Source organism: Vipera berus (genome assembly GCF_964194415.1).
Source record: "Vipera berus genome assembly, chromosome: Z".
NCBI classification, from domain to species: Eukaryota; Metazoa; Chordata; class Lepidosauria; order Squamata; family Viperidae; genus Vipera; species Vipera berus.
In genome coordinates this window covers 46674098-46691473 of record NC_138205.1, presented here as the reverse complement: position 1 = coordinate 46691473, position 17376 = coordinate 46674098, and the positions used below count along the sequence as shown (strand labels likewise).

General features: G+C 44.7%; 1 protein-coding gene across 1 annotated transcript in view; it reads right to left on the bottom strand.

The window, feature by feature from the left end:
* Nucleotides 1-17053, bottom strand: part of KIF18B (kinesin family member 18B) — a gene marked incomplete at both ends in the record, with an annotated part of 29949 nt that extends 12896 nt beyond the window's left edge. The window contains 7 exons of the mRNA XM_081346199.1: nt 1077-1151; nt 9384-9560; nt 10460-10657; nt 11407-11517; nt 12259-12363; nt 15030-15187; nt 16741-17053. Of these exons, the coding sequence (XP_081202325.1) occupies nt 1077-1151; nt 9384-9560; nt 10460-10657; nt 11407-11517; nt 12259-12363; nt 15030-15187; nt 16741-17053 (1137 nt within the window). The remainder of the gene's footprint in view (nt 1-1076; nt 1152-9383; nt 9561-10459; nt 10658-11406; nt 11518-12258; nt 12364-15029; nt 15188-16740) is intronic.
* Nucleotides 17054-17376: the final 323 nt, after the last annotated feature.

Genomic DNA, 17376 nt, shown 5'->3' with positions numbered 1-17376 from the left:
GCACACTAAAAAGCAGAGACATCACCCTGTCAACAAAAGTGCATATAGTCCAGGCTATGGTCTTCCCAGTTGCAATGTATGGCAGTGAAAGTTGGACCATAAGAAAGGCTGAGCGCCAAAGAATTGAGGCCTTTGAACTATGGTGCTGGAGAAGACTCCTGCGAGTCCCTTGGACTGCAAGGTGATCAAACCAGTCAGTCCTAGAGGAGATCAACCCTGACTCCTCTTTAGAAGGCCGGATCCTGAAGTTGAAACTCAAATACTTTGGCCACCTAATGAGAAGGAAGGACTCACTGGAGAAGAGCCTAATGCTGGGAAAGACTGAGGGCAATAGAAGAAGGGGACAGAGAATGAGGTGGCTGAATGGAGTCACTGAAGCAGTAGGCGTGAGCCTAGATGGACTCCAGAAGATGGTAGAGGACAGGAAGAACTGGAGGAACGTTGTCCATGGGGTCGCGATGGGTCGGACACAACTTCACAGCTAACAACAACAAAGTTACCTAAGACAAATTAGAGTATCCACATTACAAACATGTTGCCCTGACTGAAATAACCCTCTGTAATAAAGATTAGTGAATAAAATTTGTTCCCATTCCCCCTTAGGCAAGAATCATCAAATACTCTACCAAACCAGACAGCCTTGTACTGATATTTACTACAGCACACTTAGAATACTACATTAACAGAAAGATTGCATCTTTACCTTGCATTGCCAACATGCCTCACAATGAGCAGAATCCTCTACCCTGAAAAGCTTCTTCAAAAGTATAGGGCTTACTTATTATAGTGTGCGCTATGCTGCTATTCTCCAAAGGATTTGCAGATAAAGAATCTTTTTCAGTCTTGTCTAGAGATGCTAAGTATGGATTACCAAGTGACATTTTCCTAAACAGTCAACATACTCAGAATTTCTGATAGATATATCAACAAGTAAGATTGCCTTAATTGTGCATTGGGTCAGACAAATCAAACAAAATACTGTATCTTATTCTATTGTATGGAATTCTTGCCTTTCGTTGACTTCTCACCCCAATAAAAATATTTTGGGCTTGAGACATAATGTCAGAACCCCTTACCTCTATCTTTAGTTGCTCACAAATAGCTGCATATTTGCTGCTAGAGTGGTTTAGTCTCACCACATTAGGTTTTATCTGTATACCAGGGCAAAGAATAGAAAGCAAAACATGTTTATCATAAGGACTGCAAGAATGCTTAGACACAGTGATTAATACTGAATCACAAACTGGAACCCCCAGCCTACATTTTCAATAAAGTAGAAAATGTTGTAGAATAGCAGAGATCCATAAATATATCAGCAAGCCAAAATATGCCAGGCTTAAGTCCCCCCATTGCCTATGTTGCCAGAGTTGATCTAATGACTTTCAGCATTTTGGAAAAAGAAACAGCATCTATTAAATAAATTTGGATAGAATTTGTCAAAAATACATCCAAGAAAATGGAAGATTGCCAAAAGCCAGTGGAATAGAACTTGTCTCATTTTTGGTACAAAAAGAGTGTCAAATATTTACACAATTATTAGTTCAAATACAAAATTAGAGATTCTAAAATCTGAAACAATATAAATTTCTGACAATTTCTCACAATATATATATATATATATTGTAAACATGATGTACAATACTGAAAAGACTGTTGTAACAGGTGGCCCCTTGACTTCATCCAGTAATTTTCCTTGGGAGAAGATAAGATGTGACTTAGAACCATCAAATACTGTACAATTACAGAAAATTATAGGGGAAAAACTAGGCTCCAAATGCCATTAGTTTCATATCTATAAACACAGATTTCTAGCCTGAATGGAATACAAATAACTATAACACCAACAGAAAAAAAATACAATAGTGTTTATATGGTGAGAATAGAAAAGGTTAAAAGAAAAGAAAAAAAGGGAAAAAGTAGTTAAAAGATCCATGTAATATCCATATAATTAATTCAGTATTTAAGGTTAAAATCTCTAGACCATACCTGAAACATATTATTTCATCTTCTTAGGTTTGGAACATAAAGATTTTTCAAAAATGAGTAACAAAGATAATATCCAGAATCCATTCCTTGATGTCAGAGGGATGTTACAGGTAACTTATCAGAAAAAAAAATCTTAAAATATTTAAAATAGCCATTAGGAATCAACTGATTTAAGGAATGTGTTGTTGTTTGGCCCAGGCATTCCAACAAAACATCTTCCATGCTATTTTCAGATTTCATTCTTCCAAATGTTTTTTTCCCCCCATATGATTTTGGATCAAAACTTCCTTACTTATTAAGAACTAAATAGGTTGAGCAGTATTCAGGGTGGGAAAGGAAATCTGTTTAACATAGTTGGACCCTAAAATTTGCCAAGATTTCAGAGAAATTACAAACATGGTCTCTCAATAAGCCCTAAAATGATAATACCCAGAAAAGTTCTCACCCAGAATATAGATATCAACTGCCCAATGGTACAATTGGAAATTTTATAGGTTAAAAGTTAAACAGCAAGTTCAATTTGCCCAGTATATTTGAATGATTTTCATCTACCATATTTTTTTCATTCTTTTGTCTTATCTATGTAAAATACCTGATAGGAATGAACACTAGAATTCCTCTTAAAAATATACATTAATCCTAATTTTAATTTAATTTAATTTAAAATTACATTGCATTAAATTACATTAATTTTACTCTAACAACTTACTGGAAATTTTGCCATCAGGCTACATTTAATGAAATTGCCTCTATATACCGTATATACTTGAGTATAAGCCGAATTTTTCAGCCCACTTTTTTGGGCTGAAAACTCCACTTCGGCTTATACTCCAGTCAACAAAAAAAAGAACTGTCCCTTCGTTCGGAACAGGCTGCTGAGAGAAGGGAGGGCTGGGCTCCGCACGGGCCGCGGGTCCGGCGTTCGCCCGCCGAACAGCTGATTGGCACGGGCGTGGCCGGGCTGTCTCCGGAGCCGGGCGCCTTCCACCGGCGTTCGGCGTTTGCCCGCCGAACAGCTGATTGGCGCGGGCGTGGCCGGGCTGTCTCCGGAGCCGGGCGCCTTCCACAGGCGTTCGGCGTTTGCCCGCCGAACAGCTGATGGGCGCGGGCGTGGCCGAGCTGTCTCCGGAGCCGGGCGGGTTCCACTGGCGTTCAGCGTTCGCCCGCCAAACAGCTGATGGGCGCAGGCGTGGCCGGGCTGTCTCCGGAGCCGGGCGGGTTCCACCGGCTGGGCTTCCCACGGCTGCCTTAGCAGTTGGCGCGGCCGCCGGCATTTGCCCGCCAAACAGCTGATGGGCGCGGGCGTGGCCGGGCTGTCCCCAGAGCCGGGCGCCTTCCACCGGCGTTCGCCCGCCGAACAGCTGATGGGCGCGGGCGTGGCCGGGCTGTCTCCGGAGCTGGGGGGGTTCCACCGGCTGGGCTTCCCACGGCTGCCTCAGCAGTTGGCGCGGCCGCCGGCGTTTGCCCGCCAAACAGCTGATGGGCGCGGGCGTGGCCGGGCTGTCTCCGGAGCCGGGCGGGTTCCACCGGCGTTGTTCGCCCGCCGAACAGCTGACGGGCGCGGGCGTGGCCGGGCTGTCCCCAGAGCCGGGCGGGATCCACCGGCGTTGGGCGTTCGCCCGCCGAACAGCTGATGGGCGCGGGCGTGGCCGGGCTGTCTCCGGAGCCGGGCGGGTTCCACCGGCGTTGTTCGCCCGCCGAACAGCTGACGGGCGTGGGCGTGGCCGGGCTGTCCCCACCGGCGTTGGGCGTTCGCCCGCTGAACAGCTGATGGGCGCGGGCGTGGCCGGGCTGTCTCCGGAGCCGGGCGGGTTCCACCGGCTGGGCTTCCCACGGCTGCCTCAGCAGTTGGCGCGGCCGCCGGCGTTTGCCCGCCAAACAGCTGATGGGCGCGGGCGTGGCCGGGCTGTCCCCAGAGGTAAACTTCGTGACCCACCCAGCCCATGCATAAAACAGAAATGAAAAGTCTTAAAAAAGTTTTGCGCGGTTAAATAAACAGCATTTGCATATTGTTTCTCCACGGAGCACCGACAAAATTCGCTCGAATTAAGGAACGTGGGGAGCTAAAGAATCGGGCTATAGGGAATGTCTGGCATGACGGGCAACCCTGGGAAACACGAGGACTGTAGTGCAGTGGCGTAGCATGGGGGGTGCAGGGGGGGCCGGCCGCACCGGCCGCAACATCTGGGGGGGCGCGACCGGCGGGCTAGGGCAAGGCTGCTCGCGAGCGAGGGGTATCTGTGCCTGCGCCGACACAGAAACGCTTCTCTCTCCGGGTGGGGGAAGGCTCAGCGGCTCCCTGGGTCTATATACGCCTCTGTATGCGCACGCCGCCTCGCGCTCCCGCAAACGAGAAAGAAAGAACGGCAGCGTCTGCGAGCCTCGCCAGCGGCGGCGTTCCTCGGTGTGGGCGTGCCTGCGTCTTTGGGTGTGAGGCTTTCGGAGAGGCTGCCTTTGGCTCCTGGTACTTGCAGCCGGTGTAAAAGAAATGAATTCTCGCCCGCTTTCACAGACTTGTTCTTTTACACCGGCTGCAAGTACCAGGAGCCAAAGGCAGCCTCTCCGAAAGCCTCACACCCAAAGACGCAGGCACGCCCACACCGAGGAACGCCGCCGCTGGCGAGGCTCGCAGACGCTGCCGTTCTTTCTTTCTCGTTTGCGGGAGCGCGAGGCGGCGTGCGCATACAGAGGCGTATATAGACCCAGGGAGCCGCTGAGCCTTCCCCCACCCGGAGAGAGAAGCGTTTCTGTGTCGGCGCAGGCACAGATACCCCTCGCTCGCGAGCAGCCTTGCCCTAGCCCGCCGGTCGCGCCCCCCCAGATGTTGCGGCCGGTGCGGCCGGCCCCCCCTGCACCCCCCACGCTACGCCACTGCACTACAGTCCTCGTGTTTCCCAGGGTTGCCCGTCATGCCAGACATTCCCTATAGCCCGATTCTTTAGCTCCCCACGTTCCTTAATTCGAGCGAATTTTGTCGGTGCTCCGTGGAGAAACAATATGCAAATGCTGTTTATTTAACCGCGCAAAACTTTTTAAAGACTTTTCATTTCTGTTTTATGCATGGGCTGGGTGGGTCACGAAGTTTACCTCTGGGGACAGCCCGGCCACGCCCGCGCCCATCAGCTGTTCGGCGGGCGAACGCCGGTGGATCCCGCCCGGCTCTGGGGACAGCCCGGCCACGCCCGCGCCCATCAGCTGTTCGGCGGCGAACGCCGGACCCGCGGCCGCACTTACAGCTGATCGGCGGCCGGAGGAGATTGCGAGCGGCTGCGGAGGTTCCGCGCCGGCACAAACAGCTAAGGGGCAGCCGGGGACGTCTACCGGTGGTCACGCAGCGCGATCAACTGAGCGGCAGCTAGAAACAGCCGCCGACGGTCGCACGGGCCTCACGGGACTTTTCGGGTCCGATGGCGGCTTGGAGAGTGTGGGTGGCTGCTTCGCAGACCTGGAAGCAGCCACCCACACTCTCCAAGCCGCCATCGGACCCGAAAAGTCCCGTGAGACCGTTGGCGGCTGTTTCTAGCTGCCGCTCAGTTGATCACGCTGTGTGACCACCGGTAGATGTCCCCGGCTGCCCCTTAGCTGTTTGTGCCGGCGCGGAACCTCCGCAGCCGCTCGCAGTCTCCTTCAGCCGCCGGTCAGCTGTCTGTGCTGACGTGGACCCTCTGTGCCCGTCCACAATCTCCTCCGGCCGCCGATCAGCTGTTGATGCGGCCGCGGAACCTCTGCAGCCGCTCGCAGTCTCCTTCAGCCACCGATTAGCTGTTTGTGCCGGCGCGGAACCTCCGCAGCCGCTCGCAATCTCCTCCGGCCGCCGATCAGCTGTAAGTGCGGCAGCGGGTCTGGCGTTCGCCCGCCGAACAGTTGGGGGGTGCGGGTGCCAATGGGCCTTCGGTGCTGCGCGGGCATTGTTGGAAGTGCTCCCCTGGTCCCCGTAGGGCTTGACACCCCCATTTCGGCTGCTTCGCAAACTGCTTCCTCCACCCCACCCCACCTCACCCCTCCCCGCAAAAGATGCCGGGGTCGACAGCGTTTTTTCTACCCGGAACAAGCAAACACGCAGGCAACCCTGCACTATTCAGCTCAGTGAAGTCACGCTTGAAACGGCTTGAAACGCCCGATCAGCTGATTTTCGGGGCGGAAAGCGTGCGGTGTTGTGTTTTTTTTCCTCCCCCCGAAAGTGAACGGCAGCTTTACGTACTAGTGTATTTGTACTGCCGCGAGTGACAACTGACAAAGCTTGCCGGTGTGATCTTGATTTTGGAACTGATGAAGTCTGTTAACTAATTGATTGGCACTCCGGTTGCTCATCACCGTGAAACTAGACCTTGTTTTGGGGTTTTTTTTTGTACTTTGGGCTGATCAAATGGAATAAATGGAATAAATAAAAACACTGGCATGTCAAGACACCAGCACAAAGACCAAGGTACAAGCAGCTCTCCTTCAGTCATTATTGAAACATTTGATCAGCCCAACTTCTTCTTCTTCTTATTATTATTATTAAATCTGTTTTTTAACCAAGCGTGACTTCACTGAGCTGAATAGTGCAGGGTTGCCTGCGTGTTTGCTTGTTCCGGGTAGAAAAAACGCTGTCGACCCCGGCATCTTTTGCGGGGAGGGGTGAGGTGGGGTGGGGTGGAGGAAGCAGTTTGCGAAGCAGCCGAAATGGGGGTATATAGAGGATGGGAGGTTCCCACCGAGAGAGCCAGCAGAGTTGTTGTCGAAGCGCGTCACACGCCTTTCCAACCACCAGAGAAGGGAGGAATAAGAAAGAAACACACACACACACACACACACCAGGAAATCGAGGAAGCTTGCGTAAGATCTGAAGGAGACACGATCGTGGGAAAGGCACCGAGCGTGCCGTGGAAAAAAAAGAAAGGGTGGACTTGGGCTCGGCTGGTTTCGCAACGGGAAATGGGAAATCCCCGCAAAAGATGCCGGGGTCGACAGCGTTTTTTCTACCCGGAACAAGCAAATGCTGCCCCAAAACTGGGGCATTTCAAGCCATGGCTCCTCCGGCAACAGTCGCTTAAGCTGCAGTTCATCCGGTTCCCCCAGCCTTTCCAAATATTCCAGGCTGGAGCATTCACTCCCTCCGCAGTTCCTCCAGCCATTACGAGCCGTTTCTGGTTAAGTTCAAACAAATACAAGCAGATTCAAGCCGTGGCTCTTTCCGCCCCGAAAATCAGCTGATCGGGCGTTTCAAGCCGCGGCATTTCAAAACGGCCACAATCTCCCGGCAAGACCTCCTCTGCAGTTCCTCCAGCCATTACAAAGCAACTCTGGTCAAATTCAGGCCGTTTCGGTCTAATTCAGGCAGATGCAAACAGATTCAAGCCGCGGCTCTTCCACCCGAAAATCAGCTGATCGGGCGTTTCAAGACGTGGCGTTTCAAAACGGCTACAATCTCCCGGCCAGACCTCCAGCTGCCTCACCTGACAATCGGGGAGGGGAGGGGAGGGGGGGAGGAAGGAGGAAGAAACCAGCGCACCCTTCGCCCTTTTATTGTTGCAATCGAAGAGGCAGGAGAATGCGGGGTGGGGAGGGGAGAAAGAGAGAGAGAGAGAGTAGAAATCCCTATTTTCGGAGCCGAGAAGAGAAGCGCGGCTACAGCAGTCGCTAGAGTTCCCCCCAAGGGGGCGGAGAAAGAAGAACTCTCGGAGCGTTTCTTTCGTAAATACACGCGCAGGCACACACTCGCCCAGCCGCGCGCTTCGCCCAGCTTCTCGCGGGGAGTTTGCAAGCCCTTCGTTTCTCTTCAGGGCCGTCAGAAGGTCGAGCAAGTCTCTGCCCTGCCCTGCCCTGCCGTGGGGGTGGGGAGCCAAGCGCGCTTGACGTTCCTGGAAATGAGAAGGGCCTGCGGAGACTGACACCAACCCGAGTGCCCAAGCGGGTCTTCTCAGCGTCAGGCAAAGTAGCTCACATGCAAAACAAGCCCGGCAGAGGAGCCGGAGCAGCTCCGCTGCTGGGGGCGTGTCTGGGCCGGGCCTTGCAGGATCTGGGCCGGGCGCCTCTGCTCGCCGCTCCGGCTCCTCTGCCGGGCTTGTTTCGCGTGCGAGCTACTTTGCCGCCCGCTGCTGAGGGAAGATCTCTGGAGAGGAGCATAAGGTGAGCTGCTGCATTTCCCAGCCTCGGCTTATACTCAAGTCACCAACTTTTCCCATTTTTGGGGGGGTAAAATTAGGGGTCTCGGCTTATATTCGAGTCGGCTTATATTCAAGTATATACGGGTACTTATTAATGTATTCTGATAAATTTCTAGTAAAATATAAATTCAAGTATTTTATGCCACCTGCATAGATTCTAAATTCTAAGCTCTTATAGTAGAGGTCTCTAGCCCTCATGCTTTAGAAAAAAGCTTTAAAATGTATAGGAAATCCCCAGTGGAATTTCTGATTTCTCAAACAGAATAACAGGAAGTCCTTGACTTATAGCCACAACTGAGCCCAAAATTTCTATTGTTAAGTGAGACATTTATGTGAGTTTTGCCCCATTTTACAACCTTTCTTGTCAGTTGTTGAATAAATCACTGCAGTTGATAATTTAGTAACCTGGTTGTTAAGTGAATTTGGCTTCCCCATTGACTTTGCTTGTAAAAAGGTTGCAAAAGGTAATCACATGATTTTGGGATACAACAATGGTCATAAGTATGAACCGGTTGCCAAGAATTTGAATTTTGATCACATGATCATGAGGATGCTACTAAGGTTGTAACTGAAAAATAGTCAAGTCACTTTTTTCAGTGCTGTTGTAACTTTGAATGGTCACTAAATGAACTGTCATAAGTCGAGGACTCCCAGTGCGGGGGGCTACAGAGAGGAAATGCTTTAGACACATTCCTAAGGATTTTTTTAACCTAGAATTGTAGAATTATGGGAAATATTAACTAATATTTCCTGAGGTCAATAAGTTGAAGATTTACATTATTCTGAGGTTTTCAAGAACTCAAAGTAGATATACCTTTAGGGCACAGGTCTGCAACCAGCGGCTCCGGAGCCGCATGCGGCTCTTTCAGCCATCTCCTGCGGCTCCCAGTCCTCTGCCATGTGCAGTCCCCCCCCAAAAAAAAGTGGGACTAAAAAATTTCAACCAATCAGTTCAAATATGCAGGGTAGGTGCATATCTCGCCTTGGCTCCACTCTTCAGTCAAACCCTGTTCTGTGCATGTGCGCATGTACACGCATGCACACACATTTTTTGCGGCTCCCAGTTTTTCCTTTTGTGAGGGAACTGGTTCCGAGTGGCTCTTTCACTGTTTCAGGTTGCTGACCACTGCTTTAGGGCATAATAACATGCCTACGAGATTTATCCAGAGGCAAAAGTAAAAAAATAATAATTTTCAAGCAAATTATTAATTACAATTATTAATTACAAATGCAATTTTTGGTACCTACTAAAAGTTTGATTTCTTTAGCCCGGTTTGCATACTTGAGTGTGTTGTATGTGTCCTCATAGGAAAGTATGGAAGGGCTAATAGCTGCAATCATGACTGTCCAACAGTTTCCACCAATAGAATCTTTTAGGAGGTGCGTTAGCTTGCTGTCCCGGTATGGAATGTGGGCTTTTTTACTCTACGGTTCAACAAAATTAATGGAGAATTTAGATTCTATAAGGAAACAACTCTTTCATATAATTCTTCTGCCATTACAACTACTATTCCTATTGTGTCTAAGGCCAATGAATATAATGAATTGTATATCTGAAATATGCACAGTGCTGTTTATTTTAGAACCCTATTTATTTATTGGATTTAATCCTGCCTTTATTATTGGTGGCAAACAAACAATACTTCTTTTTTGTATTTTCCTCACAACAATCCTGAGTTTTGGGCTGAGAAAGAGTAATAGGCCAGGAGTCAGCCACCCAGCTTTCATGTTTAAGCCACAATTAGAAGTCTGGTTTTTAGGGGAGCATCTTAACCACTACATCAAACTGGCTCTTCCATGCCATTATAGGATTACAGTATCATCTGTCATTCTGGAAAAGAAAAATCCTTCCCAGAGTTGAAGCTTAAGATTCTTGCCCTATCTTTATTGATTTATAGGACAAGAAACTATCAAGGATTACAGATGTTAGTTTATAGTAACATTATTTCATAAAGGTGGATCATATGCATTCCTTAAAGAATATAGCTGTTGCACATTTATAATGTAATAATAGAAACATTGGAAGGATATCTATATGGAGGAAATATGGCAAATAGAGATGCTTTTTCAATGTATCTCGCTGTCAGATGTGATTCCAGGGCATGGTTAAGTTAAAATGCCTGTAATGTGATCAGAGCTCCACTATTTCATTATCCCATTCTTTTCCATCTTATAGCTGGCTTTAAGGCCATAAAGGTTTGATCTGATTTGACAGAGAATAATTAGGTGTAAATTTAGAATTAAAAATACAGAGCAAAGGAATCCCTATACTCTAAATGTAGTCAGACAAAACAGCAGTAGTTGAGGAGTAAGAGATAAATCACCTTGACATCTGCCAGGCCATTAATAACATTGATGAGAGCCAGTAGGGATCGGTTGATGTTGGCACCCTCACGGAGTCGTTCTCCTTTGGTATTGGCAGCAGAGGCACGTTCAGAGCCAGCCAAATCAACCAGGTTCATCTTTGCCACTAGCTGATCCTGATCCATGCCTGCCAGAAGATTTTGCTGCTTCACACAGATCTGCAAAAAATTGCAGTTTGGTAGAGATACCAGATGCTAGGTTGTCTAAAGAGCAGACAAGTCTCAAGAAAATTGGACTGAATCATTAATCAAAGATGCTATAATATCTTTCCTCATTTTTGTTCTGATTTGTCCTTCCTCTTTCCTTCTATGAATGTGAGAGTGATCTGGCAGTGACATCTGTCACCCCATAGGCTGGCTAGGCAGAATTTTTGTTCTGATTTGTCTTTCCTCTTTCCTTCACTCTTATATACTTTGTACTATTTATTTCTGCAAAACTTGAAAAATTATTCTCTATGTAACGGATATGTTCATTGCTAGCAATAAAGATATTGCCTGACTGTGGATTTTGTGGTTTGTTTCATTTTCAAGCACAACCAATCAATATAATTACCTTTGTCATTAGCTGAAAGGAAAATAGATATTCACTTTCCTACCTTTGGCTAAGCAGACACTGAGTCCCATAAAATAAATAAAGGGTATACATAAAAAAAAATCTCCTCCCTTTCAATAGAAAAAGAAGGGAGTAGAACTACACGTTTAAGAAATTATCTCATCCAGCACTCTACTTCCAATAATATCTAGTTTGAAGCGTCCAAGAATTCACATGCTCGGAGATCTTATCTAATGATGTTCTTGAAGGAGAAAATGTGATTGATGGATTAATGATACTAATGAAGATTTTTTCCCTAATTACAATGTCTCATACAAAGCTATTAAGCATTTCTGATGCACCCTACTGTATTTACCTGAAAGACTGCATGAGATCGTGAAGAAGTGGCATTCATGTCTGTGGGGTGCTGCGTACGGTTCAGATTTCCTTGCTTTAGCATCTCTAGAACCTGCATATCAGATTTTGGCTAAAGGGATGAAGGGGAAGAAAGATTTGTAAGACACTCTTTGCAGCTACAACCTCTACAAAAAGGCTTCCTAAATATTTACCTCCACAAAAGGATAGTAGCCCATAGACTTCCTTACATGACCAATACGTGACAAGTGTTCAGAATAGTTCTGATTCCATTTTGCTGTATGTAATAAGCAAGCTGTATATTGCTGCAACTTGTCATTTGGAAAGATAAAGTCTAAGGAGCATCAAAATCTTATTCAAAGGAAGACCTAATAGCTTAGCCAATGATAACTGGAAAAAACATCTGCAGCAACTGGACTATTGGCTTTATTATCTAGCACCAAATTCCACATGCAAGAGGCACAGTAAAAAAATTATAGCAACACTTTCTGGCTGACTCTCTCTGGTCAGCCATGTGGACATTAACATTAGGTACACCCTGACTCCTTATTTTTTTCTCTGTCCATCCTTATTCACAAACTTCTTCAAACTTTTGCTTATTTCCCTCCTCGTTTCAGCTTTGCATATCTACTTCTTTACTTCCATCTGATTTTGTCTGGGCCTTTTTTCATGACCTTCCTTAACCACAATGTGGAATAAAGCTTTCTGAGGAAGCATCAAATCACTGTGGTCTGTATAGCAATTTATATAGGGCTGAAGCTACATCAGCATTATATGAATAATTGAAGATAACTATTCACTCATGAAATGCATGTTATCCTTGAAGTTCATAAAGTGTAAATATCACACTTACCTTGTGAACTGAAAGACCTTGCACTAAGATACCTTTCTCTGGATCTTCCCGGATAGCTAGTGGACCCTTTGGTTCCAAAAGGTCATAAATCTGCTCATTATATACCTAGAAGCAAAAGTCATGAATCAATCTGTTTTTTAAGACAAAAACTGATTGCTTTGGATGTCTCAAAGTTCAGATTTTCATCAGAAGCCAAGGGCACAATCTTTTCTAAATCCAAAGAACCAGAAACTTGTCAATTACCGTATTTTTCGGACCATAAGACGCACCTGACCATAAGACACACCCAGTTTTTAGAGCAGGAAAACAAGAAAAAAAATATTCTGAACCAAATAGTACCGGTATACTAAAACAGGGCTTTTCAACCTTTTCATCCATTATACCACTTTTAGGACAAGGCAATGTCCGAGTACCACCAGTCACCCAGCAAGATGTCAAAAACTTGACCCCCCAAAAAATAAAAAAAAATGATAAAGTACAGGTAGTCCTCGACTTACAATTCACTTAATGACTGTTCAAAGTTATGACGGCACTGAAAAAAGTGACTTATGACCATTTTTCACACTTATGATCGTTGCAGCATCCCCAGGGTCATGTGATTTACATTCAGATGCTTGGCAATCGATTCATATTTATGATGGTCACATTGTTCCAGGGTCATGTGATCGCCTTTTGCAACCTTCTGACAAGCAGTTAGTGGGGAAACCAGATTCACATAACAATCATGTTACTAATTTAATTTCTCTCTCTCCTTCTCTTTCTCTCCCTCTCTCCCCCTCCCTCTTTCTTTCTCTCTCCCTCTTTCTCTCCCTATTTTTCTCTTTCCCTCTTTCTCTCTCTCCCTCTATTTCCCTCCCTTTCTCCTTCTCTCTCCCTCTTTCTCTCCCTCTCTATTTTTCTCTTTCCCTCTATTTCTTCCTCTCTCTCTCTCCCCCTCTATTTCCCTCCCTCTTTTTCTCCTTCTCTCTCTCTCTCTCCCTCTATTTCTCTCCCTCCCTATTTTTCTCCTTCTCTCTCTCTCTCTCTCTCCCTCCCTCCCTATTTTTTTCTCCTTCTCTCTCCCTCTCCCTCCCTCTCCCATTGTCCCTTCCTTCTTTCCTTCCCTCCCTCTTTGTCCTTCCCTCTCTGCGTTAGAGCAGTACCCCCGGAGGTGGCCCTGCGGCCCGGCTTTCTCTTGCAGAAAGCAAGCTGAAACAGAGCGAGGGAGATTGCAGGAGCGCGAGATCGGTGTTTCTCAACACATGCCGATTCGTGTTCCTGGCAATCTCCCTTGCTTTCCACTTGTGGAGGTTGGGGCTGGCCATACGGATCACCTTCGGACCATAAGATGCACCCACGTCCCCCCCCCACTTTTTTTGGGGGGGGTAAAGTGCGTCTTATGGTCCGAAAAATACAGTACTCTGCTTCTTAAACCCATGAAAAATAAAATAGGTAATTAGTGTTTGGGGAAACTACATAGTTGAGCACTGAGGAAAATGCAGCATCTTTAGGTGCAGGCAGGCAGCTAAAAATCTAAAGCTGATTATTTATTGAGGAAAAAGTATAACATCCCCAAATAACTATATTCTAACAAATTTCTTTTTATATATTGACACTGCAAACCCAGAACTGAGTATTTTCAATGGGCATCCTATATAATGGAATTATATTAACGTGGCAGCCAAATTTATTTTTAGTTTTTCAACCTTTTCCTTAAATAGGCGATGAACCATAATAGGGTTTAACTGAAAATGACTGCTTCCAATTTTAGCATGTGTATAAAATGCAGTCTTTCAATTCGATTTACTCATGGATTTGCTTAGGATTGTAGCTATAACTGTGCAGAGAGGTGCAAAACTGTGTGTGTGTGTGTGTGTGTGTGTGTGTGTGTGTGTGTGTGTGTGTAAAAACTGATGTACTTAGAAAAAAATCAATTCACAAACCTCTTCTTAAAAAAAGGGCTACCCTTTGTATTGGTAGAAGGATTTCTATGATGGCTCCTAGTTTCCATCAATTACTCCTATGTATTGTGGCTTTTTGTACTGTATGCCTTATTATTCAAAATGGTCCCTCAGCTCTGACTTTTGTTGGGCAAGGTGGAGTAAATCATTCTGCATAAACAGAAGATCTTTTTACATTATCCAGCGATAGATTTATACCATAAAAAGTATGTGGTTTATCTTCATAAAAATGGTTTGTAGGTATATAAAAAATTAAATAAAAGTTTTTATCATCCCAAATATATACAGTTAAATAATTTTAAATGAATGATTCTGGTAACTCTCCTAAAGACATGTTAAAATGTGGCAGAAATGGCAAGTGAAGTATTTTCACGGTCCTGACATCATGCACATTATTATATTGCATGAACTCAGAAGGAAAAAAATGATTCTGCAAATTGGCAGCATCTTCAGGAAATATATAAAGGCCAGCATGCTATTGTAATACTCTACCCTCCAGTTTTTGTATAAAAATAAAATTGTGCATTCTTGACATTTCCAATACTGTCACTATTTCCATCAGCATCTCAGATACAACACTGTATCTGATAGTGCAGTATTTATCTACCCATTTCCTCATCTACCATTTCCTTAATAAAAGCAACACCTTTAAATAAAACCTGCGTTGAATCAATAGTTATGTGCACATATATGCCACTGGAGTATATGTAGACTTGCTAAACTAGAATACCACTTTATAGAAGGAATGAACACTGCCATTTTACTAAGACAGAAAATGTAACAAAATGGAATGACATTTCTCTGGAAGAAATTCCTGGAGATGAACAATACCTCTTGATAGGACATGAACACTTCACAGAGTTTCTCTTTCTTTTTAACCTCTATTTTCTTATACAGCTCCTTCATGGTGAGGTACATGATACCAGGTTCCTTCTCTGATCCCAGCATGGTATATGTTTTACCAGCTCCTGTTGCACCATATGCAAATACTGGAAAAGAAGGAAGACAATTATTCAGAGACATTTCCCAGATATAAATATTATCCTAAGATGTCTCAGAATCAAGAGAGGCTAAAACCACTCAGGTTTTGAGACCAAAATACCTGAAAGAGGATACATACATCCTTCTTTCTTCCCTTCAATCTACTTTCAGCAAACTTTATTTTTCACCCAGCTGTAGGCTTCTTCTACAGACTGAAATTCCAAAAATCTGGATTTCAGATTCTGGTTGTGATTATGTGCCATCAAGTAGTTTTCAACCCCTAGCATCACTGAAGTTTTGACAATATTGCTAAACAAACTTTCAAGAGCAGAAGTACTCAACTTTAAAAATCCGAAACAAGATACATGAGTTATGGCACCTAAAATTAATTATTCTTACATAAATGTGCAGTGGATTATAACTGTTTTTTTTAAAAAAAATTCAACAATTGTGTCTTATTCCTAAAGAAACATTTGCTGTGTTATGTAGCAAATGTACACATTCTCGGCATCTACTTGGAGATGGAAGAAATAAAGCATGTTTATGCCTATGACCTCTTGACTAGCACCTTTTCCAGGGAAGTATAAGGAGCCCTCCTGAGTAAACCCAAAGATCCAGAAGGAAAAACCCAGGAGTCATTTATAATCTAGTGTAAGGACTGTAACAGCCACTATGTAGAACCAATAGGCAGAAGATTAGCAGAGCACATCTATGAACACCAACTAGCAGATGTCATTATGAAAACTCCTTAATATCACAACACATGAACAGACTCAACCATAGTCTCATCTGAGAAATTGAGTATCCTAGATCAAGCCAAGTTTAAAAATGCCAAATAATTCCTCAAGACTTGGCACCTGGACAAATCAATCACCCACACAGGCACATAGAGATAATAAACAACTCAAAAGTGACAATCAAAACCCCCAAAATAAAAAGCCCCAAATACCTCCTCACCAGCAATCAATACCCATATGAGCAGAGATTAACACCCAAATTAATACCAAACAATCAAGTAAATAACCTAATCAAGGAACTATTAACACAAAAAAGCTAACAATAATAGCCTAATCAAGGAATCACCAAGAACACTCCCTCTAACACTGACAGGGCAAACCACTAAAATAAGAGCAAACCCACTACCTTCTAGCATTGATGTTATCTAGTTATCTGCAAGAAAACCATTAAGCTCAGAGAACACAAGGACCCAAAGTTCAACAGAGCTACAAATATCCTCTTCTAAAGTGCAAGGAGTTAATTACAAATATTACAAAAATTACCTTTGCCTGATTTTTTCAATATTAAATTGAAACCAACTGACACTGCATTTTTACTAGATTTATATATTGCCTATGTTAGATTAAAATCCCCATCATTTACAGACAGCAAGGCCAAAGAACCAGACTGACACAATCTGATATGATTAATGGAAGCTTAAAATTTAGTTCAATGACTGTTAGTGGAAAGTTATTCTTTTCCTTATATTTTTTAATGTTAGGCAACATGCTGTTTTTTGCAATGCTGCTGTCATACTGTCAGATCAGGAAAATAGATTCCTTACCAGAGCAATTGTGGCCACTCAGCACACCATTCAGGATCTCTTTAGTTGTATTCTCAAAGACTTCTGCTTGGGTAGCCATTTCTCCAAAAACCCGGTCAAAAATAAACTTCATATTCTTCCCTTTCTTCTGGGGGACAGACTCATGAATTTGGAAGCCCAGCAGGCTTGATTGTTCAGGGTCAAACAACAGCATGTTGTCACTGAGCACCTGCACTGTTCTTTGGCGGTTTCCTTCTTGCTCCCGTGGAATCTGTGGCCGCACTCGGACCACAACTGTCACATTGCCTTCTTCAGCTGGTGGTATGAGCACCATTATTAGAGAATGCTGTGTCAAGGACAAGATGGGAACATGTTGAAACATGCAGTATCAGATTCATATCTTTCTTAAACCTGAGAAACTGAAGAGCTCTTGAAAGGTCTCTCCAGCTGGGCACAGAATATATCTGAATATTGAAATCCTAGTACAGTTCAGCACAAATCAATAGATAGATAGATAGATGCTTGCCTGCCATCTATTTATTCAGGAATGAATACAATTCAAATACAGAAAGAATAAATAATATCCAGCCATGTAGCTTTTCTCAGAATTTTTTTCCAAAGTCTCAACAATCTTCTTGAAGTCCAATGCCCAAGAGA